The sequence below is a fragment of the Sciurus carolinensis genome, chromosome 8 (assembly GCF_902686445.1).
Source record: "Sciurus carolinensis chromosome 8, mSciCar1.2, whole genome shotgun sequence".
Taxonomy (NCBI): Eukaryota; Metazoa; Chordata; class Mammalia; order Rodentia; family Sciuridae; genus Sciurus; species Sciurus carolinensis.
This window is the reverse complement of record NC_062220.1, coordinates 68,560,709-68,586,125: the sequence shown is the minus strand read 5'-3', so window position 1 is coordinate 68,586,125 and position 25,417 is coordinate 68,560,709. Positions and strand designations below refer to the sequence as shown.

At 41.7% G+C, this 25,417-nt stretch overlaps 1 protein-coding gene across 1 annotated transcript in view; it reads left to right on the top strand.

The window, feature by feature from the left end:
- Window positions 1–12,012: 12,012 nt before the first annotated feature.
- Lamb1 (laminin subunit beta 1) overlaps window positions 12,013–25,417 on the top strand; it is a 70,507-nt gene continuing 57,102 nt past the window's right edge. Inside the window, exons 1-5 of the mRNA XM_047559858.1 lie at window positions 12,013–12,109; window positions 12,246–12,367; window positions 13,439–13,614; window positions 16,205–16,340; window positions 19,410–19,483. Coding sequence (XP_047415814.1) covers window positions 12,331–12,367; window positions 13,439–13,614; window positions 16,205–16,340; window positions 19,410–19,483 — 423 coding nt within the window. The 5' untranslated portion in view covers window positions 12,013–12,109; window positions 12,246–12,330. The remainder of the gene's footprint in view (window positions 12,110–12,245; window positions 12,368–13,438; window positions 13,615–16,204; window positions 16,341–19,409; window positions 19,484–25,417) is intronic.

Below are 25,417 nucleotides of genomic sequence, written 5' to 3'. Positions count from 1 at the left end.
ATAAGTCAACCAGAAATCCAGATAATTTCTGTCAAAGTGATAGCTAACTTAAATTGAAACTTTCTCTTAATTCTCAGTTTAGTGAGCCAATTAAAAGTATCATTTTACTGTGAACTTTCTAGAGTAGAAATGAAAGTTAAATGGAGCCCATAAATCCAACAACCAAACCAGTGTTTGAGAATTCCAGAGGTCTGTACCATGGGAAGACGCTCAAAGCTTGGGAAAGCTGTATAAACATTCCATATCTAAAGATAAACACTTGAGGATCTTTATGACATCCAGGTTCAGTCTTCTGCTAGTCTTATTGCATTATGACTCATCTAGGGAAGGAAAATATAAATGGGCAACATGAAATTCAGGATTAAGACTACAATTGCTTTCACTTGGAAATGGCAAGTTTAATTACTTACAAGTCACTATTTAAAAAGTCAATCTATTTAGATATGATGGATATTTATTTGGTAGTTGGGATTGAACCCAGGGGTGCTCTACCACTGAGCTATGTCCTCCTTTTTTATTTTTCATTTTGAAACAGGGTCTCACTAAGTTGCCCATGATGAGCCCAGACTTGCGGGCCTCCTACCTCAGCCTCCTGGATATCTGGGATTATCCATGGGTGCCACAGTGCTTGGGTAATATGATGTTTTAAATGAAAAGTTTTCCTTTTTAAAATTCCAGTTCTATTCTTTTTTTTTTTTTTTTCTTAGTTGAACACAATACCTTTATTCATTTTTATGTGGTGCTGAGGATGGAACCCAGTGCCTCTCATGTGCTGGACAAGTGCTCTACCACTGAGCTACAGCCCCAGACCCCCCGTTCGATTCTTGAGCTCTTGCTCATCAGCATACATTCTACCCAGCAGCATGGAAATGTGTATGCTAAATTTTATTCTTGGCAAAATAATTTTCTCTCATCCCACTTTGGGGAGCAAACTAATATAAAGACAATTGAAAGATTTGAATACTTACATAAACACATGACTCTGATGGAGGGAAAGTCTGAAGGCAGCTTACCATATTTTGATTGGAACACAGAAGCAAAGGAAGTAGTTAAAAAAATTATTGCTACTATAACATTGCATTTAAACCCAGACAAACCAAAACACTTCCTACTTAACCCCAACTCAAGTTTCCATAAAGTACTGGCATATTTTAGTGAACCTCAGCAAGCATGATTTATTTTTGCAAGTTTTCTCTGCCCAGAGCATAGACTCTCTGCTTGGATGTGAACATTGCCCAATATCTACATCTAGGTTGTGGAATCTATCAAAGTGAACTTCTAAGAATGCAACCACAAGAAACTGTTTCAGTGTTTAAATATTTTAAGCCAGGCATGTGGCACATGACTGTAATCTCGGAGATTTAGTAGACATCAAGATGCTGTCTCAAAAAATAAATAAGGCTAGGGATGTGACTCAGTGGTAAAGCACCCCTGGGCTAAATTCTCAATACCAAAATAAATATTTTATTAGAACAAGGGTTATACATATTCAATATAGAGAAAAAATTGAAGTAAAGAGAAAAAGGCAGCTTCATATTTTGGGCTATGTAGATAAATCCTGAGTGGTCCTCCTTTTAGTCCCTTGAGAATTACATAGATGTACGTGGTATGTATGTTGTAAATTTTTTCATCATTGGAACCTACTTCTCCCCTTATCTGATGTTGTAAAAATAGGCCCTGCTGTTTTTAGACAACTGCTTGGTGTTCCGTCACATGCGTCTAGCATGGTTACTTTAACTAATCTTCTAGTGATGGTCATTTTGGATTATTTACAGTTTTTCTGTAATAAAACAATATTGCCAACATCTTTATATGCATAGTTTGGTACATTTTCCAAAGTCAGTTATGTACATTTCAAATTAAAATATGTTTTAGGTAGCCCTCCAGGGAAGCAGGTTTACCTTATTGATACTCATTTATGCTACAACCTCATGAGGCTTATGACAGATAAAGTGACAAAAAATTTGCTAATCATTGACTTAACATTATATTGTCACCACTTGAGCTTTGAAAATGACTGAACATCGGGTCACTTCTTGATAGTCCTCATGTAGTCTATACTCCCTCTTTATAGAGCAGTCATTGAACAAGTACATGTTGCATTAATACTTTGTGTTAATACTTCATACATGTAAATCACAGCAAACTGTATATTTCCCACAGTATAAAGTGAAATGTGTGTATGTTTTACTTTTTATTTTAATTTTTCTGAGATGGGGCATCACTAAATATCTGAGGCTAGCCTTGAACTTGAGATCCTCCTGCCTCAGCCTCCTGAATTCTGGGATTACCAATGCACATCACTGTGATTGGCTGTGTATGTGCTTTTTAAAGTATTAAAGTGTATTTCACCTTGGTCAAAGAATCATCCATAACTGGTATCTCCTCAGAAAGTTCAATGGGCTGAGTCCAAAGCATTCATTCCCTTGTTCCTAAATTGTTCTCAACAGGTAGTTGATGAGCACCTGCCAGGCAACAGTTCTGTACCGGTTGAACTAAGATGTTCTCAAGGCATTTGAAATGCAGTATATAAGAAAACTGTGCTCAGCAGGGTGCAGGGTGCACACCTGTAATCTCAGAGTCCTGGGAGGCTGAGGTGGGAGAATTCCCAAGTTGGAGGCCAGATTGGGTAATTTAGAAAGGGCCTGTCTCAAAATACACAAAGGGAGCTGGGTGTGGTGGCACATGCCTGTGATCCCAGTGGCTCAGGAGGGCTGAGGCAGGAGGATCACAAGTTCAAACCCAGCCTCAGCAACTTACTAAGGTGCTAAGCAACTTAGTGAGACCCTGTCTCTAAATAAAATATAAAAAGGGCTCGGGATGTGGCTTAGTGGTTAAGTCCCCCTGGGTTCAATCCCTGGTTCCAAAAAAAAAAAAAAAAAGTGCAAAAAAGGTTGAGGATGTAGCTCAGTGGTAGACATGCATGGGTTCAATCCTCAGTATTCCCAAAACCAAAACAAAACCCAAAAATACCTGTATTCATATACTAGCCATTCATTTAATAGTTACTCATTGCCCAGCTACAGTATGCTCTGCACCCTGCAATTTCTGAAGACATGTTACCAAGTACCAAAAGCAGAGTGCCTGGTTTCATGGCCCATCTGTTCTAGAAAAATCTAGAAAGTTTCTCTCCCATTGGCATAAGTATTGTACCAATTGGCATTACGGTTGAGAAGGTGCTACATGCAAGGAGCTATCTGATCTGAGGTATAGACAGGAGGAAAGGCTGACTTGGCAGAGAAGAAGTCATTCTAGTTGGAAGGAATTGTAGGATCAAAATGCAGGGTTTGAATTTTGCAAAGGGTGAGTATGTTGAGGCTAGAATTGGGTGGGGTGGGAGGGGAAGCTGATAGACTGAGAATGCAGAGACCACAGTGAGATTATATAGGGGTCAAACTTCAAATGCTGACTTAAGGCACCTGAATGTAGTACCTATTTCGGAGATAAGGAAACTGAGGCACCAGAGGGATGGGATTTAACATGGTCCCAAAGTAAAAGCTTGTCAAGTCTTTCAGTAAATCCATTGATGACTAGTGAATTTTTAATTCACTGACCTTTGAATTTGTATTTCAAAGAAAAAATTCAAACTTAGCATTATAGGCAACTTCTATAGCCTGCTTTCTTCAATTATGGGAAACATTTGTTCTTCAGAACAGTTTTGGTTAGAATTTTTGTTCTGGCAAAAGCATTCTCCTTGTTTTAAAAAAATAAAAAAGACAAGTGAGGCAACAATCCCCTTTTACTCCCACCCCAAACAATTCCTGTATCTTCCCCCTAAAATACCTACTGTTATTTATTATGCCTCCTCCTAGAACTTTATCATTTTTTATGTTTATATAAATATGTACTTTTGCTTTATTTAAATAAATAGGTCATTGTTTGGGGGGCTAGGAGTATATAGCTCAATGGTAGAGCACTTGCCTGAAATGCATGAGGCCCTGGGTTTGATCCCCAGCATTACAAACAAACCAAAAAGTACCCTTGCTGTTCCATCATCTTAAACTTGAACCCTTGTTTATTTATCAATAGTATGTGTGTAAGGGAATTTCCACGAAACCACGCTGGACACAGGAAATCACATAAGGGAATTTATTAAGCAAACAGTGTCTCCCTGCAGGGTAAGAGAGAAAATGAGAGGAAAAGAGAAAGGAAAAGAAAGGGCATACGCTAGAGAGAGTGTGAACGCCAGGAGGATAGAGAAAAGTGTGTAGGACAGACAGAAGAATGGGAAAAGATGGTGGGAAGCTACAGTAAAACAGTTGAATTCCGCTGGGCTAACAGGAGACCAATATCGGAGAAGGATACTTGCAAGCTGACTGATGAACCAATAGCTAGCTAGGATGTTCACAGATTGACAACTGGTTGGGAGGCGGGGGAAATGACTGCACCTGATGGGCGGGGAGCAGCTTTGTTCATTACAATGTGTATTAAGATAAACCTGGTCTTCATTAAATATAAAATATGTAACCACCGTACACAGTCATGCTTGGCACATAATACATGCTCAAGAAATGATTGCTAAAAAATGAGAGATGTTGCTGATGAGGCTTAAGGTACTAATTAGGTAGTCATAGGTCAATCAGATCATGGTAACTATCACCACATGAATGAAAAAAATCTCTGGGTATCCAGATGACTGGATTGTCAGCTCCATGTTTCAGGATTTCCAAAAGGACCACTGAGAAATCATTTAGTCCTAGATCCTCACTAGAATGGAGGCTCACGCTGGCGTTTCATTAGCCATACTGAAGACAGCAAACACATCCTACAACATCTCAGGCTGGCAAAAAGCCCAATATTTGAAACAGCACCTAATTCTAGAGGGAGACCTAGTGCTGACTTGTTTCTGATGTGATAAAAATGTAGCTGTGCTCGGTGCTGGGTGGGCTGGTCTTCATAAATCTGATTAGCAGCTTCGGCAGCAGCAAGTACTACAGCCATGATGAAATTAACGCTCTCTCTAGAGGGGCAGCGCTTCTCTTCTAGATGAACTACAGTCATAGAGTTAATTCATCTCCAAGGCCAAGGGCATTATGGCTGGGTGAGAGGAGGCAAAACTGCTGCTGTTTGAGAAAGGAGATGGTTCTTACTAGCATTTCTACAACTTCTAAAATGTGCTCAGAGCAAAGACTGTTTTCCCAGGGCACAAATACTGGATTGGAAATTAGGACCGGCTTTCAGTACAAGCCATGAATAGTAGTAGAGTGGCTAACTTGCTAATTAAACCCAATTTCCCAAATCACCCTAGGTAATGATTAACAATCCAGAACTGTGAAATAATCTAATCTACTCTTGCTACAAACTGATCGTTGAGACTCAGGGACAAAGACAAAGCCAGAACCTTACCAGGTTTAAGATATGGGTTAAACAGAAAGCACTTTTCATTCAATAAGCATTTCCTAAGTATTCAACATATTCCAGGCACAGGACTAGGAATGCTTAAGGAAGTATTATAAGGATTTCAGGGGCCCACTAGGATATCTGACCTTGACCTTTCAAAAAAGAGAAAGAATTTGAATAAAACAGATTTAAGACTTAGAAATTTAAACACTGGAATAAAGGAAGCTCACTTTTCTTCTCTGACTTTTACAGAATTGTAGTTTCCTTCTGAAGCTAGAGAAAGGACCCTTAACTGAAATAAAATTATTCCAAATCTTTAAAATAAAACTTGAGGTGAATTCATTTAAGAAATTAAATGAATTTAGTAGGTAGAGAGGAGTGAAGATGGGGAAGGAGTATGGGGGTAGGAAGGATAGTAGAGTGAAACAGACATTATTACCTCATGTACATATATGACTGCATGACTGATATGATCCTACAATATGAACAATCAGAAAAATGAGAGATTATACTCCATTTATGTATGGTTTATCAAAAATATATAAATGCATTCTATTCTCATGTAAAACTAATTAGAACAAATAAAAAAATTTTAAAAACGACCCCCTGCCCAAAATTTAGTAAATATTAACCACTACTTACTCAGTCTGACAATGTATTTTCTAGTAAGCATAGTGGTTTACTTCATGAAGGTAAAAAGTTATAATAAGTCAGAAAAATGAAGCTTGGGTGGATGGCTAGTATTCCAATATGAAGGACACACAGTTGACTACATTTAAGTGAACCCTAGTATGAATCTGATATAATTTTCCTTTAAAGAGCCTTCCTACAGCTGTCTAGTCCTACCTCAGACATCAATCTCTCTGCCATCCATTTTTAAAGAGCCAGGTTAGCAACCAGGTGCCCAAATTCATAAACAAAGAATAAATAGTGAACTGAAAAAACTTGTCCCATTTAGAGTGTTTCTATGGTATTCCTGTTAAATATAGATTGTAACTTTAAAAGTTTGGAATTCATGGGCGTAGACAGGCAGAAATGAAGATCCCATTGGATCTTGCCACTTTCTTGGGAAGCAAAGTGCATGGGTGTTCAATCTTGCAAAACGCCTATAGCTCGGATGAGGCCTTCTTGGGCCTATTTTAGTCACTATCTTAAAACAGTCAAGTGCAGAAGCTGGTACTCCCCTCTGACATCACTTTTGAGATATTTAAGAATACATAGGTGATCATTCTTTTCTTTTTTTCTTTTTGTATCAGGGATAGAACCCAGGGGCACTCAATCACTGAGTCACATCCCCAGTCCTTTTTATATTTCATTTAGAGACAGGGTCTTGCTAAGTTGCTTGGGGCCTCACTAAGTTGCTGAGGCTGGGTTTGAATTTGTGATCCTCCTGCCTCAGCCTCCCGAGCTGCTGGAATTACAGGGATGTGCCACCACACTGGGCGATGTATGATTATTCTTAGGACAATGTCAATAAAGACCTGCCAGCATTAGTCTGCATAAATTACATTATGTTGCAGTTAAGGGGCTGAGGGGAGTCACTCAAATCTCAGGTTACAAAACAACAAAGACTTATATCTTTCATGCTACATGTCCAGAAAAAAGTTATTGGCTAAGGTAATATGCTGGCTTCAGGCATAGCTGGATCAAGACACTTCAAGGTGGTCCTTTAAGAATCCACCTTTCAGCTTTCCTCTGTTGACTCCATTCTCAAGCAGTCTCCACCAGTTCCAGGATGACATCCATATAAGTCTGGAAGGGAGAGAGGCTTACTACCCAGGAATTCCCACAAAAATCCCAGAGTTGCTCTAACTGGAAAATTTGAGTTTCATATCTACCCATAAACCAATCAAGGGAAAGGAGATGGAAATGCCCCAATCAGCCAGGAGCTGATGGAAGGATTAGCCCCAACTGAGCTAAAAATGTGAGAAGGTTAGTCCCTCAAAAAAAAAAAAAAAAAAAAAAAAAATCCAAGGGAGGTAGCCAGATGAAGGTAGAATGGATATTAGTGTAAACTCAAACAACAGACTTATTGTTACCTCCTAAACTTGAAACATTGAGAAATCAAGGAAGCTGTATGAAATTTAACACACATGAAGCACCTGTATATGAGTGAAATTTGGAAGTATTCCTAAAATGAACTAAGTTGGATGGTGATAGTTCTTTTTCTCCTTAACTAGAGAGATTCATGTCAGGTTGCAAGGAAGTGGACATGTAAGAACTAAGGAAATTTTTCACGAGATGGATTCTGAATCTCACAAGGTCCAATACAATCTAATTTTCAAAGCAACAAAAATCTAATGTCTTTCGTGAGAACAAGTTTATGTAAATATGTTTTAGGACAGAACAATCAAAATCTAGAAAGTCTAGAATGTGATGTCCCTGTTGTGTCACCGCTGATCAGAATTTAAGATGAGACCCATAAGTGGCATTATAGGACTGTGAATGAAGGTGACCTTAAATGATTCTTGGTGGGTTTTTTCAGATGAAAATAGCAAATGCCTCAGGGAAATAACTGTTCCACATTCTTTGAGGCAGAACAACCAACAATTTGCAATTCCATCTGCCATTCAAAATGTTGCAGAACAGTGAAGACTTCTTCATGCAGAAGTAGGTAGGGCCGGGTGAGTACAAGAGAGGATGTCACCAGACACAGTGAAGCCCTGGCAGGCTGACCACAAGACGCCCATTCCTCCTAAACCTGTAACACTTTCAGAAATCAAGAAAGTTGTATGAAATATAACAGGCAAGAAGAATTTGCTCACGTGTAAAATTTGGTAGCTAGAAAGTGGACATTTAAGACTTAAGGAAGTTTTTAAAACACAGAAACTAGTCTTTATTTCCTTCTCAAGCACCTCTGAAAATGCCCCATGACATGATAGCCAATGGTAATGCAGAAATTAATGTTACACAGTACTTTTCCCTGTCTTACTGTCTATTGGAGATAAGGGTACAAAGAATTATAGCATTATGTTATATATGCTGTGTTGGGTTTTTACTAGATGAAAGAAAGGTTCATGTAAAAAGTCATGTTTAAGTGGATTCTACAAAGATGAATAGAGTTGATCAAGTTGATAATGTCAAGGAGGATCCATGTAGCAGAGAAAGAGAGAAAGTCACAAAGGTATCAAATATGTCATGTACAAGGAAAGAGCAAAGGGAAACCACTGAAGGTTACTGAACAAGAGAATCATAAAGGCCGGGAGCAGTGGCACACACCTGTAATCCCAGCGGCTCAGGAGGCTGAAGCAAAGGGATTGCAAATTCAAAGCCAGTTTCAGCAATTTAGCGAGACCCTGTCTCTAAATAAAAAATAAAAAGGGCTGGAGATGTGGCTCAGTGTCTAAGTACCCTTGGGTTGAATTCCTTGTATTGGGGAAAGGGAGGGGGAGAGGGAGGGGGAGGAGGAGGGGGAGGGGGAGGGGGAGGAGGGGAGGGGGAGGAGGGGAGGGGGAGGAGGAAAGAAGGGGCTGGGGATGTGGCTCAGTTGGTAGAGTGCTGGGTTCAATCCCCAGCATCGCAAAAAAAAAGAAAAAGGGAGGAGAATAGCATAATCCAGGCTGTGCCTCTGAAATCTCCTTCTGGGGATATTAGGAAGGATTTGACAGCAGACAAGAGAGGTTGAAGTAGGAAAAGAGCCAGGGGCTCCTCTTTGCATTCAGGCCACATTGAAAGGAGACTAAACTAAGGAGGCAGGGCAATGAGGTTGGAGCAGCAAGGACATGACAGCTAGTTGCTAGGAAAGTAGAAATGGCAGGACATGATGAGGGGGCTGGGGAGTGAGTGTAGGGGGGAAGTGTCTACATTCCCAGGTTGGCTTCATGGGCATGTGATTTGTACGGTTAGACTCAGGAGAGTACTGTGGTGGGTTTAATGCTCTGCTGTCAGTGCCCTTACATTATTTTAATAACAAGGGGGCCCCACATTTGTGCTCTGCTAAGCACATAGCCTGTCTTTTCCCAGGTTCATTCTTTGAGCTAAAGGATGAATCATGGTACCAATAACTGTAGTGGGAAACAGAAGAACTCATTTTTTTTCTGCAAGGAACAGTAGAGAGATGAGTTCAATTTTGTGTGAATTTTAAGTACCTATGAGTCATTAATGTACAGCTATTCCAATAGCCTGTTAGAAATTGCATGCAAATTCTGAACAAGATACAGGCTACAGATACAGATGCAGCGGGTAGGGGGACAAGGGCATTGATGGAGCTACTGGGTGTGGATGAACATGTACAGAAGGGAAACAGAGACAAGGTTTGGGAACAACAAAGCTTAAGGAATCAGAAGGATAAGAGACATGAAAGAGTCAAAGTCCTGTGGAAAAATTTTGGATTTGTGTCCTGAAAGTCACAAAGAAAACACTCTGAAGAAAGGAGGGATCATCTGAACCATATACCACAAAGAGGTCAAACAGGACCAAAGTGGGACAATGTCCATTGCACTGGGCAGTTAAAGGGACATGGCCATTAACAAGAACAATGGTGGAGATGGAAGCTATACTACAACAGGAAGAAGGAGACACCAGGAGGAAGCAAAGAACCCAAGGGCAGACTGTCCTGCCAAAAACCTGAGTCTGATGTCAAAGAGAGGAGAGGAGTGGGGGGCAGGAAAAAGGCAGGGCTTGTTTTGTTTTTAAGATGGAAGGAAACTGAACAGGTTTTATTTTTTTTTTTCTAACTCTTTTGTAGATGAACACAACACCTTTATTTTATTTATTTATTTATATTTATGTGGTGCTGAGAATTGAACCCAGTGCCTCACACGTGCTAGGCAAGTGCTCTACCACTGAGCCACAACCCCAGTCCATGAACAAGTATTAATGTAAGAGCACTGATCTCATGAGGTGAGGGGAGGGTACACTTCTAGGAGAGAAGTACAAAAGACCAGGTGGGACTGGTGGTGACAAACTCATTGATGGAGGGACCAGAAGATGGTATGCACATTCTGCCCCCTACAAACACACTTGCCCGTTATTTAAAAAAAAAAAAAATTTCAGTAGTGTTAAATTTACTAAGAGTGAGGTGATCCAGAAAGCAGTCAGGCTTTCGAAGAGTATCAAAGGCAAATAAACCTTTGTAAGGGGGAGGGGACACTGACCAGGGACAAGTGGCAAGAATGGTTCCAGGCAAGGAAGGCTGGGGAAAGAGCCAAATGGTGCTTGCTGTTTATGTGGATGAAAACTATAAGATGAAACTTTGGTTCAGGGTATCAAAAAGCTGAACAAAGAAGAGGTTCGCCTTTTAAATAATTTTCTTTTAAATCTGTGTAGACTCTCCATTGCAGTATTAAACCCTCACAACAGCACTGGTTTTCTCAGTGCTGTCTGTGCTGCCCCGCTAGCACCCAGGATCCTAAGCATCAGCAGAAACAAAAATCTACTCGGGCTGCACAAGGGCAAACGCTCATTTGGTGAATAATTAATGCCTCATCAAGACCTGAGGCTCCTGCCTCCCTCAGATTAGCGAATGTTTACAAATGTGTGGGGTAGCTTAGTCTATGGTCTAATGATTAAACTTCCCCTGGCCCTATCTCGTTGTAGCCAAGTTAAAAACTGACCATTTAGCTAAGTAAACCCTTTCCCTTGATGACTGGGCTAACAACTCTGGACCAGTCCAAATCTCTGGACTGGGCTAACAACTAACTATATTCCCCTCATTTCAGGCACAATTGGTCAGGGCAGGACTAAAGAAAGCTCAGATTTTGACTCCATCCATGACAAAGGGCAGCAGAATTGACTAATTCACAGGAATAGTGGCGTCTGGTCCTCAAACTTTTTCCTGTCCAACTATCAGGAGATGGGTGACACCATCTATTTTATTAGCCAAGCTACACACAGTACTGTTAAAGGGCCTTCATTAGAGACCACTCCTCACCTCCCCGTTGGTATACCATGGAGTTCTTTCCTAGAATTGTTGAGATTGGCTATGTAGAATTTTTGCAATGCGCCTCATGAATGATCTCTAGCTTCGTGGCTGTGTATCAATTATTTCACAGAGAGATGGGGGAAACAGGCCTTAACGATGGAGTCGTTCAAAAAATTATCTGAATTAATACCACTGTTTGGTAAGAAGTAGGTTTTTAAAAAACAGATGGATAATTCAGTGCCATGACCACCTGGGTAGCAGAACTCTAAGCATGTCCCGAATAAATTGCGCAAATAATGCGCAGTAAATAGCAGTTTCCTACTTCATATGAAGACACTGAAGATGTGCCCGCTCTCAAACTCTGGCTCTTGATTCTGGGGTGGGGTGGAGTTCACATTCTAAACAACAAACCCAACAGGTCGACCCTCTTTCTAAGGGGTGACCTGCCTTCCCCCAGTGCCTGTGCAAGAGTTTGTAGCCTTGGGCACCTTTTCATGACTCACTTCTTACAAATGTAAATGTACGAGTCCAGGTAGGTCCCGACCAACTCCCCTCGCTGGGTGATCTAAGCACCTATCTCTCAAACCAGCCCAAACGCATCCCACCCTCTGCACACGGGCCCAGGACACGCACCGGTGGTGGACCCGCCATCCCACGCTGGAAACTGGAAGCGCCAAAACCCAGCGCAACCGTAGAAGCTGCCTTAAAACAAAAGAAGCGCCCCGGGGGGGTGGGACCCAGACCTAACCCCCTCCTCGCCAAGTTGTAGCCGCCCGCCCCCTCAGCCCCTGCTCTCGAGTGCGCATGAGCAGAGGCGCCTCCCTGGGTTCCTCCCAAGGCTAAACTTTCTAATTCCCTTCTTTGGGCTCGGGGGCTGCCAGGACCGGCAGGAGCGCTCGCACTGGGGTGAGAAGAACAAAGTGGCTGCGTGATTTTTCCCAGCTTCTCCGGCCCACCCCTTGCTTCCTTGGGAGCGGCAGGAAATGGAAGGGCCCTTCTCTTTTCCCTGAATATTCGCCTTTTCCCCCCTCCACCTCTCCAGAAACGAAGACGCGAAGAAAAGGCAGGCAGTTTGGCTGGGGTGTTTCCCCTCCTCGGCGGTGTCTCCCCGGCTGCAGGAACTGGATATGGGGCTGCTCCAGGTGTTCGCCTTCAGTTTCTTAGGTAATTCTGAGGAAGCGGTGGGGAGAGGGGTGGCGCTTGGGCATGGGGGAGGGAAATCAAAAGGGTTTGTCCACGCTTCGAAGGTAGCCTAGGGGATCGGGAGCAGGACAGGTTGGAAATGACCTCTCTGGGATTAAACGCTACTGCTTTCACCTCGGTGGTGGTGGCTGGGGATGGCGCATGCGAAGGGCGGCGGACCCGCATCCCCAGGCTCTGCGCCCAGAGCTCCCTCCCCTGCCGCTCCGGAGGAGGCACCTTCGGCCAATTCATTTTACCCACTAGGGAAGGCAGCCTTCCTAGGGTGGCAGGGCTTGCTGTGGAGGGTCTGCGAAAAACTCAGTTGCCCAGGAAAGTGCTGGGGCCGAGTGTAGGCATCGTCCTGGGAACAGCTTTGGGGCCATGTGGCTTTAATTAACCATCCCTGTTTGTCTCTGGGTGGCACCAGAAACAGCTGGACTGGATGGTTTTTCGAAATGGCGAAACATTGAAGCCACTTCAGAGCTGTAGGACTAAAGATTTGCCCTTTGCAAGGGGAAGCGGCATCTGCTACAAGCTCCTGGTCCCCCACCGAATCACGAGAGACCCTAGTGCGTGCATGCGCACAGGCTCCAAGCCCCCACACTGGCACATTTTCACACGCACAAATTTCCACGCACACATACTGGGGAGGCGCGCCGCACTGCCATGTGCGCGCGGGTGTGCAGCGCGTGGCCGCTAGCCACTCAGAGCCTCGGTTTAGGCACGTCGAAGTGGCGGGTCAGCACATCCACCTTTGTGGTGGGGGTTTGCACCCCTGGGGTAGATAAGGATGGGCGCAAGCGGTGGGATGGGTTTCTCCGGAGAGATGCCTTCGGCTGCTGCTAGACCGACCCTGATGACGTGTGTAGGTTTCTTTCTGCATTCTTTTCTCCACACCCTGCCTTCCCAGCCTTTTCGCTTATCTCTCCATTGTCTTTTTTCTGTGTATTCTGCTTTCTTCCGAATTCACTCTGTCCCTGCCTCCTGCATTTTCTTTTTCTCGGGCCTATTCCCTGCTGGTGCCTGCAACCTCATAGCTTGCTCTTTCTGTAGCCTTGTGTGGAACCCAAGTGCGCACTCAAGAACCGGAGTTCAGCTATGGTTGCGCTGAAGGCAGCTGCTACCCCGCCACCGGTGACCTTCTCATAGGCCGAGCTCAAAAACTCTCAGTGACCTCCACGTGCGGACTGCACAAACCGGAACCCTACTGTATTGTCAGCCACCTGCAGGTGAGGACTGACCAACGGGTGCTTACATCTCCTCCGGACCTGACCTAAGGGGCAGGCGCAGGGGAATCCGCATCCTGCCAGCAATCCAGATAGGAAGTGCAGCCAGCCGGGGAGTCCTGGGATTAGGCTGGTCACTGTTTCGCCCCCACCTCAGTTTGCACAGTTGCATCCGCCAATCATTTCCTGTTACTACCACCATCAGTATGAAAAGCCAGGACTGCAGACAGACCTGGCCCTTGCCTGTGCCTGTTCCCTGCTCAGGGGCTCCAAAAGTCTTTTTTCTTTTTCTTTAAATATTTTATTTGGAAGTGTGCATTAAAAATGGTTTATCCTTTTATAGACTGAGCAGTAATCTTGGTTTTTCCCCTCCTCATCTTTCATTCACAAAAAAGGGTATTCAAAGCACTGTTGTCTTGCAAGGTGATTTCAGTCACTGAACCCATTTATATTTCTTGGCTTGGTCCTCTGCCCATTAGATATTAGGATTGGATGCTTCCTTTATCAGAATGTGCTGGTTGCCATAGTACCCTCAGAGTAGAAAACCAAAATGAAATGTCAAGGTGTTAACCTGTTTCTAAGAGTAGACCCAGATTTTAAACTTCAGAGGTCATGTATATACAAAGTCAGAACTAATTTAAAAGACAGAGTATAAACTACCCAGAATTTGATTTCCTTTTCCTTGATTCTTAAAAAGAAGGCCTTTATCTCTGGCCTCTAACAAAAGCAAAAGATGTTAGTCTCACATATAGGGCAAGTTCCAAGCTGATTGCTCTGAGCTTGGTCATGTCACCCACCTGTGTAACTGCCCTTCAGTGGAAGGACATTGTGTCCTGTGCTTTGCACAGCAGATGCCTTAAAGTAGAGACCCATTTACAAAGCAGAAAGCCCATTCTGGAGACCTGATAAATTAAACTTAAGGAATGTGGTAAAGTGAATTCCACTCATTTGCTTCCAGGTTTATACAGAGATGTCTAGACTGCTTCCTCCTGATTAGAAGGGAGGCTATAATTAACCATTTTTTTTTTAAAGTTCTGGTAATTGTTTGTCAGTACTAGTTTCCTTGACTACAAGTTAATAAAGGCAGTCGATGTTACCTTTTCTAATATTAGCATTTAAATTTTACCTAAACTATTGTGCTGACATTTACTTCAGAGGCCAGGACATCCTGTAAATGAATCACCAGAGTCTGAAATCAGCTTTCACCAGAATGAGAATCGGTCTGCTTGCCTTAAAAGCAAGTAGAGCCAGACTCTCTGGTTTATAGGATTAGCCATGAAATTGTGGAGTGCTTTTCACAGATAATGGGGTCTAAAAAGGACTAGGCATGCCCTTTTTAAAAAAAAAAAAATTTTTTTTCTGGTGCTGGGGGTCAAACCCAGAGTCTTGCAAATGCTAGGCAAGTTCCCTACATCCCCACCCACTTTCAGCAAAACATTGAGTAGGTATAGAAACTAAGGCAGAAAGTTTTTGTTCCTGGTCCTTGTGTATCCCTGATTTTTGGTGCTTGTTATTGTTTTTTATTTATTGGCTAATACATCTTGCCAATCTACAAATCCTTTGGGGGAGAAGGTAATAACTAAATACAAACGTAAAAGTATAGTCAGTCAATTTGGACCTTGTAAGAATATCTTCCTGAACCAAAGCCTGTTTGTGAGATAGATATATGTAGGTCTCTATATATTGCAATCTTCATGTCATTTTCAGACTTAAGAATAATCTGCACTTCAGACAATGTAGGTACAGAGCAAAGCTCCATATGTAAAAGGAAACTAGTAAGCTGTGCTATTTATGATGCTCCGTATTATCGTATAAAGACATTTGGGAACTCTTGTGATCCCACGGCCCATTTGCCTGTGGCTGCCATCTTAGGGAAAAAGAAAATAAAAGAAATTTAGATCTTCTCTAAAACAAGACTATCTTCATTTCAATTCACAGTCATTTGGGAGTTCTTTGAATTGGCTCCCAGTTATAGAGGTCCAATGTGGCAGGACAGCCTGTTACCCTCCTCTCCCGCTGTTCTGGGCAATTTGCAGGTTAGCCTGTGAGCCACCACTGCCACACTGCTTGCTCGAACAAAGTAGAAACTCAGAAATCTTGTTCTGTAGGTCCCAAATCCTCTCAAAATATTTTTGCCTAATACTTGGTTTCCGCCTTATTTAGGTTTTAGAAAATCAGGCCAAATGAATTGTTCATTTTTATTTTTATTTTTTTTTCATCTCCAGTTTGCTTTATGTCAGCAAAAACTCTAAGCTTCTCCAGCTATTTACTGAGATTAAGGTCTAAGCCTAGAAATTTGATTTTGATTAAATTAGTAGTTTATGAAAACAAAGCCTTCTTTTACTTTTGACCTTGAATTTGCAAGAAAGGAGAAAATTATTGTCAGGAATATTTTAGACTCAATAACTTAAAATAGGAAAGATGTGAGAGTCATTTCAGTAATTTTTGCATATTTATCTTAAAGCTGTAATGGTTTGATTTTTGTATTGTGGGCTTAATGGGGTTTTCGTTGTGGTGGTGGCTGGTTTTGTGTTTTGTTGTTTGTTTTTAAATGAGATTGCTTCCTAGACTTATGAAACTAACTTGTTTTCAGGAGGACAAAAAATGCTTCATATGCAATTCCCAAGATCCTTATCATGAGACCCTCAACCCTGACAGCCATCTCATTGAAAATGTGGTCACTACATTTGCTCCAAACCGCCTTAAGATTTGGTGGCAATCCGAAAATGGTATGTGGTTGGTGTGGGAACAAGTTCTATGGGGTGTGATTGGTAACCTGCATGGGGTTTACAGGCTCCTGGGTGTTTGTAATTGCTATTGGCTTTTCTGTCCTGTAATTATGGCCTCTGACAGATAAACTGCCTACAGCACTAACTTTTCTTGGTAAAATCTGACCCTTCTCCCTGAAGCAGACAGCTTGGAAGAAAGCATTCTCTCATGCAGGACCACAGGAGTATACCTTAGTCCTCACTTGAGGGGGACCTTAGGGAATGAGTTTGTGTTGGGGCATTCAGGGGAAGGTGTATGAAGACCCCCATATTCCTCAGACCCTTATTATTCTACAGAACATAGCTTTCATTTTTATCAACCCCAAAGGAAAGGGCAAAATCAGAGCCCTCCCCCACCTTCTTTCCAGCTACAGTTTCCTAGCAGTATAATAATACTCTGAAATAAGAATAGTGATGTAATTTTAAAAGTTCATCAATGTAGATACGACCATAAGTTAAATCATTTACCCAGTAACCTTGTGAATACAGCCCCTTTTTTTCTTTGCCTTTTGGGTTTTGACTTATTAAATTCGTCAAATGTGATGCTCCTGTGCTAAGACACTAAGATCAAATGAGTATCACATTTATTAAATGTTGAAATTAAGGGCATAAAGGTGAAGTTAGTGTGTTCATTAACAGTGTACCATTAGATTTTTTAATAAAAATTTTATGGAAAAGGACCCCCAAAGAAGTGAACATAAACCTGGCATTAAGGGCTTGGATACAACTAAATTTCTTTAGTATGTGCCCTATAGTGGGGAGCTTTGGATGTGTGCAGTTGTTTGATTCAATAATAGAGGGACTCTATTATTAATATCTTCCATGTCATTCACTATTGAATTGAAAAATTTTCTAGAAGACCGTTTCTAGGGAAGGTTAGTTGTTCATTAGTTGACTTTGGGAATCTATTGGTTACCAATTTGAGACAGATCCTCAGAAAGTATGCATCATTTAGATTAATTCTTAAAGAATGAATAATTCTTTTGGGAGAATGAATATTTTGGTTGATAGTTCAATGTGAAAAAAGTTTCTATAAATCTGAGTCGCAGAAGACTTCTGAAATAGCATGGAGTGTATTACAAGCAGGGGCAGGAATGTTTCCTGACCTCCCACATTCTTCCAGTGAAATGGGAAAGACAATTAAAAGGGTACCTGGACAATAGGAACAAGACTGTCCCCATTTTATTAGTAAAGTTGCTTTTCAGGTGATACAGGTTCTAGGGAAGGTTTTTCTTAGTTATATCTGGAGTTGATCCGTTTCTATGACTTTGAATTTTTGCAACAAGAGAGTCCAAATGCCATAAGGATTTTCCAAACAGGGGCTTGAGTTCTCTGTCACAAAGATTAGATGAGATTAGACAGATGGAACTCGGCCTTTAGAAAGGCAGACTGATTGTTACTATACCATATCATCTCTCTGTTGTCTGATAGCTCACAATTAAAGACTTTCTCTCTGAATGTGACTTTATCTATTTTCTGTGTGTTTTGCATGAGTTGTGCTTATACATGGTGGTATTTAAATCAGCAGTGCTCAGGTCTAGAGATGTGCTTGGAACATACAGCTACTTATAACTGACTCTTCATGGTGATCTGTTCCTAGATTTGAAAAATCAAATACACTATGGAAGAATGATCTTGTTTCTCTTCTCCATGGATTTTTCTTCCCATATTAAAAACACAAAACAAAATACCGGGGGGGGGGAACCATAGTGCTTTATCAGGCTCTAAATCTAAATGGAATGTGTACTTTGGGGACACATATTGCAGTGTGTGTCTTATGTTACATGTAAAAATATCTTATGGGGCTGGTATTGCTTTGTACTTTATTTTGTTATCTCTCAATTTTGAACAAATATCCCAGATTTTTAAATCCCTGAAAAGGAGAGAAGTAAAATCACCTTAGCTTACATTTCACTCAGAAATAAGTGTCCATAGTCGTTTTGTAACATGTTTCTTTTTAATAAGTTAGATAAGTTTCATTAGTATGATTATAGTGTTTTTCTTTTAACATTCCAACTAACTCATATCCGTTCCAGTGACCACTTTTTCCCCTCAATCGACTTGGCAGTTTTCCAGCAGGAGAGTTTATTTCAAAAGATCCTACTGATTTCCTGAAAATACAACCAGCCTGTGACATGATTCATTCCGACACATTCCTGTCTTCCCGCGTTTAAGAGTTCTTTTGCTCTGGAAGATGGTTCCCCAAAGGCTCTCTCCATTCTGGAAATATGGAAAAGTCTCCTTGACCAAACAGGCAGGCTAGGGCTTGGGGTTGGGGGAGGTGCTTCCCATCCCTGAGATTCCAGTGGCCTTTTTAGTGTGTTCAAGTGGGACCGACTGACCCTCAGGGCACAGTGCAAAGGCTCATTTGTTTGTTCAGGCTTTCCCCTGAAAGGGAAGATGTTAGTATTTGTTCTGGGCCAGTTTATTTACTTGACCGATTCTTTGTCTCTTTAGCATTGTTTTTCGGCTGTGGAAATACATCCAAAGGTTGCCCCATTGGGACAGATAGTTTTCTAAATTGGCGTATAACTAATATATGCACTGGACTTATTTATTTTCTTTGCTACCCCACAGAGAAAAAAGAATATTTGTGTTTTATTGAGGGAGGATTGTGTCCCTTTGCTTCATACTGCAAGCTCACCCCCTACCGTGTACAGGAAGTGCCCCCTTCCCTTCTGAGAATTGCTTGGCTTAGAGGGTTGGGACATGTTTCATGTCTTCCCGGGCAAGAAATGTCTTTCTTGACAGCACAGAGAGGCACCCTGCCAGATGTCTTGTTCCTGTGAGCAGATTCAGTAAGTTGAGCTCCAGAATGATTTGTGAAAAACTGAAGACTCATTCTAACTTGAGCTTCATCACCTAAGTAAGGATTAATGTTAATAGCTTTAGCTTGGGCACAAGCTAGAAGGCAAAGAGGATTTCTATGAGGAGCCTAACGGTAGTATAAGAAAATAAGTCGCAGTTGTTTGGAGATGTTCCTATTTGCCTTACCCTTTCCTTCTTTATTTTTAAAAAAATCTCTAATAGGTGTGGAAAATGTCACTATCCAACTGGATTTGGAGGCAGAATTCCATTTTACTCATCTCATAATGACTTTCAAGGTAAGAAATCCATAATTTTCTCTCAAATGACGTGAGAGCGCTGTGTAATCACCCCTTTCAAAACCAATGTCCTTGTGAGTTGGCCTACATGGAAACTTTTGTTGCCCTAAGTTGGGAATCATTGAGCACTTTTAAAACATGGGCATGAATAATGACCATTAACAAATACTCTGTCTTCATGGTCATAAGTAGAAAGAGCTTCTATTCTAAGGTAATTCAGCTATAAACTTTTAATTAGATATCTCTTTATCTCTCTGTAGAGAGAAGCAACATTGACTTGCTTCCAAACCACAATAAAACATCTGGACATAAATCTCTGATCCCATGTGTTTGTTTTAATGCTGAGTCTGGTAACTGAAAAGGAAGTGTATTATCTTTAGTTTTCAAGGTTTTGCAAAATTTGTGGGAATAGTTTTACAGTTCCTTAAGAAGTGTGTGTGCCTTCTTAAATGTAAATTTTTCTCATCGTTTTTCTTTTCAAGATGTAAAATGACTCCAGGACTAGGGAATGTCTCTGCACAAAGTCTCTTTGTTTCTTCTTAAGCAGCTGCCTGGAAATGACAGACTTCACATGGCTTAAAGTACATGTTGGCGCACATAAAACTCATAATTTGCCTTTTGCTTCTCAGATTAAAATCACTTTTGAATAGTTTACATTTGGAGTTAGGAAACTTATCTGCACCCTCTTAGATTAGGAAAAGGTGCTGGGGATACATTTCCCATATGGCCCAGGAGTCATGAAAGATTCACTGTGTCTACTTACCAAAGCCTGTGAGGCCAGGGAGCAAGGGTTGGCGTGGGAGTCAAAAAGTGACTAGCAGGAACATTAGGGCATGCAGTTCCCAGGCCTCAGCTCATCATCCCCTTGATTACCCGCAAGTAACCGGTGATTGTGTTGCTGAACAGTAAGGTTTACACTGACACTGGATCCCAAGGGTGAAGGGGAGGGCTTTCACAGAATAATTCATCAGGTGTTTCTTGTCACCAAATTTGTCCTCTCACTCACCACACACTCAACCTGATGGTTAATTGAAACTGTCACACATAAAGATGTTGCCTTCATATTATGTGACTCCTAAAAATATTGAAAATCACCTTTACTAATGCTTATGATCCTTTTACCTTGGAGAGGGCATCTGTTCACATACATGGATAGTTCTGAGTTTATTCCTGTTCAAAAGTCCTTTGGGTACATATTCAGTACTCATCCTAGTGAATACAGTGGGCCAGAGATGAAAATCTGCACACAAACGCCAAAGGTCAAACAGCAAGTGGCAACTAGACTGTGAATGATGGACACATTTGTCAGTGTTCAGTTTAAGGGGCATAAACTTACCCATCGGGTTCTAGCTCCAGTGAGAAAAGCAACAGGTATGGGGTTGGGCAGAATTGGGTGTGAATCCCTGTTCCACCCTTTACTGGTATACAGCTTCCTCATTGGTAAAATGGGAAGAAAGGTGCCTGCATCCCAGGGCTGTGTGACATACCCCTCTGCTCTGGGAATAGGGATAATCTTGCTATTATCCTGGCATGTTGTGGGCACTTGATGTTTTATAAATGCTGTTCTTTAGCATAGGAGAGGGGGATATTAATTTTAGTCTGGGATCAAGGAGAAAGCCTTCCTAGGAGAGGACTGGGTCGCACTGGACTTAGCCAGGAGGGCTGACCAGGATTTCAGTGGGAGGGCGTGAAAGAAAAGCCACTCTTGGCAGAGAACACAGTCTACGAGCAAAGCACTGGTGGTGGGACCTTTGAGCTGGGTTGGTTCAGCCAGGTGCTCTGTAGATTTGCCTGGAGCTCCAGGTAGTGAGCGTGGGGAAATTAGCAAAGCAGATTAGAATCAGAGGGACCCTGCCTCCTTGGTAAGGAATGTGAACATATGGGAAATGGGGACAAGAAATAAGTCCTGTGTTTCAGAAACGACAGCCCTGAAGGAAAAAGAGCAGGGACTAGGATAGTGAGACGAGGAGACAAGTGGGGTGCTCTTACTGAAGTCAGTGCTGACGGAGGTCTGGTGTTAATGGAAAGTCCACCTGTGAGCCTCACCTAGGAGGGAGCCTCTTCCTGCAGCCCAGGAGTCCAGTCCATCTTACAGGTTGAGTATCCCTTATCCAAAATGCTTGGAATCCGAAGTGTTTCAAAATTTGAAATATTTGCGTAGACATTATCACTTGAGCACCCCCAATCCTGAAATCCAAAATCCAAAGTTCCAAAATTCAGAACTCTTTGAGTCAGGTTGGCACTCAGAAAGTTTTGAATTTCAGGGCATTTCAAGTGTCTAGGTTAAGGGTGGTCGAAGCATACTTGGAAAGCTTTTTCACATCACATGTATCCTCTTTCTGCCATACTGAGACCCTCTGCTTCCACTGCCTTTGAGACTCATTGCTGAGAGGAGGCAACCCTGTTTCCCATGGACAGATACTTGGATGGTTTAGGATCAAAGGTTGACCCATGAAGGGCAGAAAGAGGAGAGGCAGAGCAGCAGAAGGAAAGAGATGAGTCAGAAGTCATCTAGTAGTATAATTGGGAAGATGGTGATTACAGGCACAGTGGTGGAGACGGGAAGGGAAGTAAGGTTGGGGATGGAAATGAAGAGTATGTGTTTATTGTCACACAGGTTTGCCATGGAGATGACTGATTAGGTTTTCTTGGGCTAGCAAAACTCATTTTTTGTATGTTCATTAGGTTTTTGTATATAGCTAGATGTTTCCAAATTCTCATGTGTATTATACATCTGGAGGCAACTGTGCAACAGCACAAGGCCTGAAAAGGTTGGTCACTAAGCAGAGGGCACAGAAAGGATTCCTTCTTGAGGTGCGATGCATTGTTCCGATTTCCACCTCAGAAATTTGGATGACTTGCCAATGGCCCTTTGGGACTTAGAAGTTTCCAGAAGGGAGGGAGAAGAAAGCACAGACAGGACTGATTTCAATGCTTTTCCTCTTTTCCCTGTTGACACAGTGACATCAGACTAAGTGTGGCCCTCCCAGACCTTTCCCAGTGTCACAGGAGTCTGATGTCGTGGGACTATGCTGTGGCTACTGGCACACAGTAGTGTTCCGTCAGTCGCTGGGGATCCCCCCACGTACCCTAAAATTCTTAGTTTAGTACTCTCTTCAGTTTGATTGTCATTTTCTTCTATTCCTGAATAGATAAAAAAGTAATTTATGCATCTGCAAATGTAATCTACTTTTTTATACTTGACTCATTTTATCAGAGAAAAAGGGCCTTGGGAAAAAGAGGTCTGAGGTCTGGAAACGTGTTCATTCTCACCCTTAGCTCTCATCCGAGGGCTGACTGTAATTCAGGAGTAGACATCTTTATTTGGGTTCTGTTTTCTAGGTGACTTAACTCTCCTTTGATCTTCTTCCATGGTGGTCTGACTTCACGTCCTAAAATGCACTCACCCCGTTCACGAGTGTGAAGCATCTGCCTGTTTGCTGATTATTAGTGCTCATTCTGCTTTATCTCTTATTTCCAATTGACCCTGTTCATCACACCCTCCTAAATCTTCATCTTATTTTGAGCATTCTTTTCTCTTTTTCCCCTCTGACACTTATTTTTCACTTTCTACTATGCCATTAACCAGAAGGGAGGGAGATGGTACTGATCTAATTTAGCCTGGATTTGAATCTAAGCTCTGCCTGTAACTATCAAGTCAATTAATGTCTGAGTCTCAATTTCCTCATCTATAAGACAAATGTGTTATGAGAGTGTAGTTTCCCAGGGCTGCCCTAACAAAGTATCACAGACTAGGGGGATTAAACAATAGGTATATATTTTCTCCCAGTCCCAGAGGCTAGAAATCTGAGATAGATGTGTGGCCTGGGTTAGTTTCTTCTCTCCTCGGCTTGTAGAGATAGGTGTCTTCTCCTTCACACTGTCTTCACTCTGTGCATGTGTATCTTCATTTCCTCTTCAAAGGACACCAGTCTTGTTGGAATCAAGCCCACCCTAATGACCTCCTTTAGCCTTAATTATCTTTTGAAGACCCTATTTCCACCTAGTCACATTGTGACATATCAAATTAGATCTCCAATATAGGAATTTGGAAGGAAGTCAGATCAGCCCGTGGTAGACAGTTAAATGGAGTACTGTCATTGGTGTCACGGGCTCTGCTGTTTCTCTTGGTCTCGCCTCTCGCGGCATTTTCCTGGAGCACTAACCTTGGCTCCCTTTATCTTGCCTTTGCTTCTCTTTTGGAGACATCATATACTTAGAAGTTTCAAATATTATGTGTGTGCAGGGACAAGTGCCTTCACTCCTCTTCCATGCCCTCGTCATTGTCAGCACCCCCAACCAGCTCCCCAGGCCCTTGTTTCCTTTCCCTTCCTCTCCACTGAGAACTAATTGACTACCAAGGTAATTCAGCATATTTTACTGTCAAAATTTTCAGAGCAACCAATTCCATACATTTTTTTTTTCTATCCATGTTGTAATTGCTTGAATTAAAAACCTTCATTTTTTTTCTTTTCATTAGGGAGTGAACCCAGGGGCACTTAACCACTGAGCTACAGCCCTAATCCCTCTTATTTTTTGAGACAGGGTCTTGCTAAATTGCTTAGGGCCTTGCTTAGTTGCTGAGGCTGGTCTCAAACTTGTAATCCTTCTGTCTCAGCTTCCCGAGTCACTGGGAAAAAACCCTTCATCTCCCTCACCCCACCACTGAGTTTCTCCATATCTTGTTTTTTCCAGATTCAGTAACTCTGCCAGAAGAGTTATCTTGCTAAAGTGTAATACGATCATTTAACTTTTTTTCTCTTAATTCCTCAGTATTCCCCTTTCATTGCAAAAAGGTAAAGTAAGCCCCTTAGCATGGCAAACAACTGCTTTCCTACCCTGCTCCACCAGCCTCTCCTGTCACCTTGGGCCACCTTCAGCCCCTGCCTGGAAAACCCTCATTAAGATCGTTTGATGTTATCTTCTCTGTGAAGCATTTCCTAGCTTTATTATTTTTTTTTTTTAATATTTTTGGTTGTAAAATACACATACCATAAAATTTGCCTTTTAACACTTTTTAAGTATGTGATTCAGTGGTGTTAGGCATACTCACAGTGTTGTACAATCATTGCTTCTGTCAATTCCCAGAACTTTTTCATGGCTCCAAACAGAAGCTCTGTGTCCTTAAGCAATAACTCCCTGTTGTCTTCCCCTGGTTACTTTCAGTCTTTACTATACTAGATATCTCTTAACCATCCTAGATATTTCATATAAATGGAATTATTATAGTTGAAATTTTGTGTGGCTTATTTCACGTAGTATAACACTTTCAATATTCATCCATTATAACAAGTGTCAGAATTCTTTGTGACCGAGGGATATTTCATTGTATGTATTTGACACATTTTATTTATCCACTTACCAGTTGAAAGATACTTGAGTTCTTGCTACCTTTTGTTTATTGTGACTAGTCTGCATGGACAGTCATGTAAAAGCATCTGAGTCCCTGTTTTCAGTTTTTTGGGTATGTACCTAGCAAGAGAATTGCCGGATTCCCAACTTCTGGATTTATTTCTTCTTTTTTCAAATCACTCCATGTGATTCTACTGTGTTTGACATGTACTGTAAATTTTATATGCTCATATCTGTACTTCATTGAACTACATATGGCATATGTACATCAATAGAGGCCACTGTCTGGTGCCATTTAGGCAGTTCATACATTTATCGAAGGGTTAAATGAAGAAATGAAAGAATGAGCACCAAAATGCAATTGTGTTATGGGCCTTAAGTCTCCCAAAACTTTTTGCTATTAAGGCCTGTTTGTAATCCACTTCTAAAGAGAAACAGCTTACTAATCTAGTAGACTAGGGAAAAGTGTAAAATTTAGAGAATAGACACTTTTCCTTGCAAGAAGAGGCTCCGTGAAACAGCTTGAAGTATTTGAAATCGAGCCACAGTCTGAAATACCAGCCACATGCAGTCAGGGCTTGC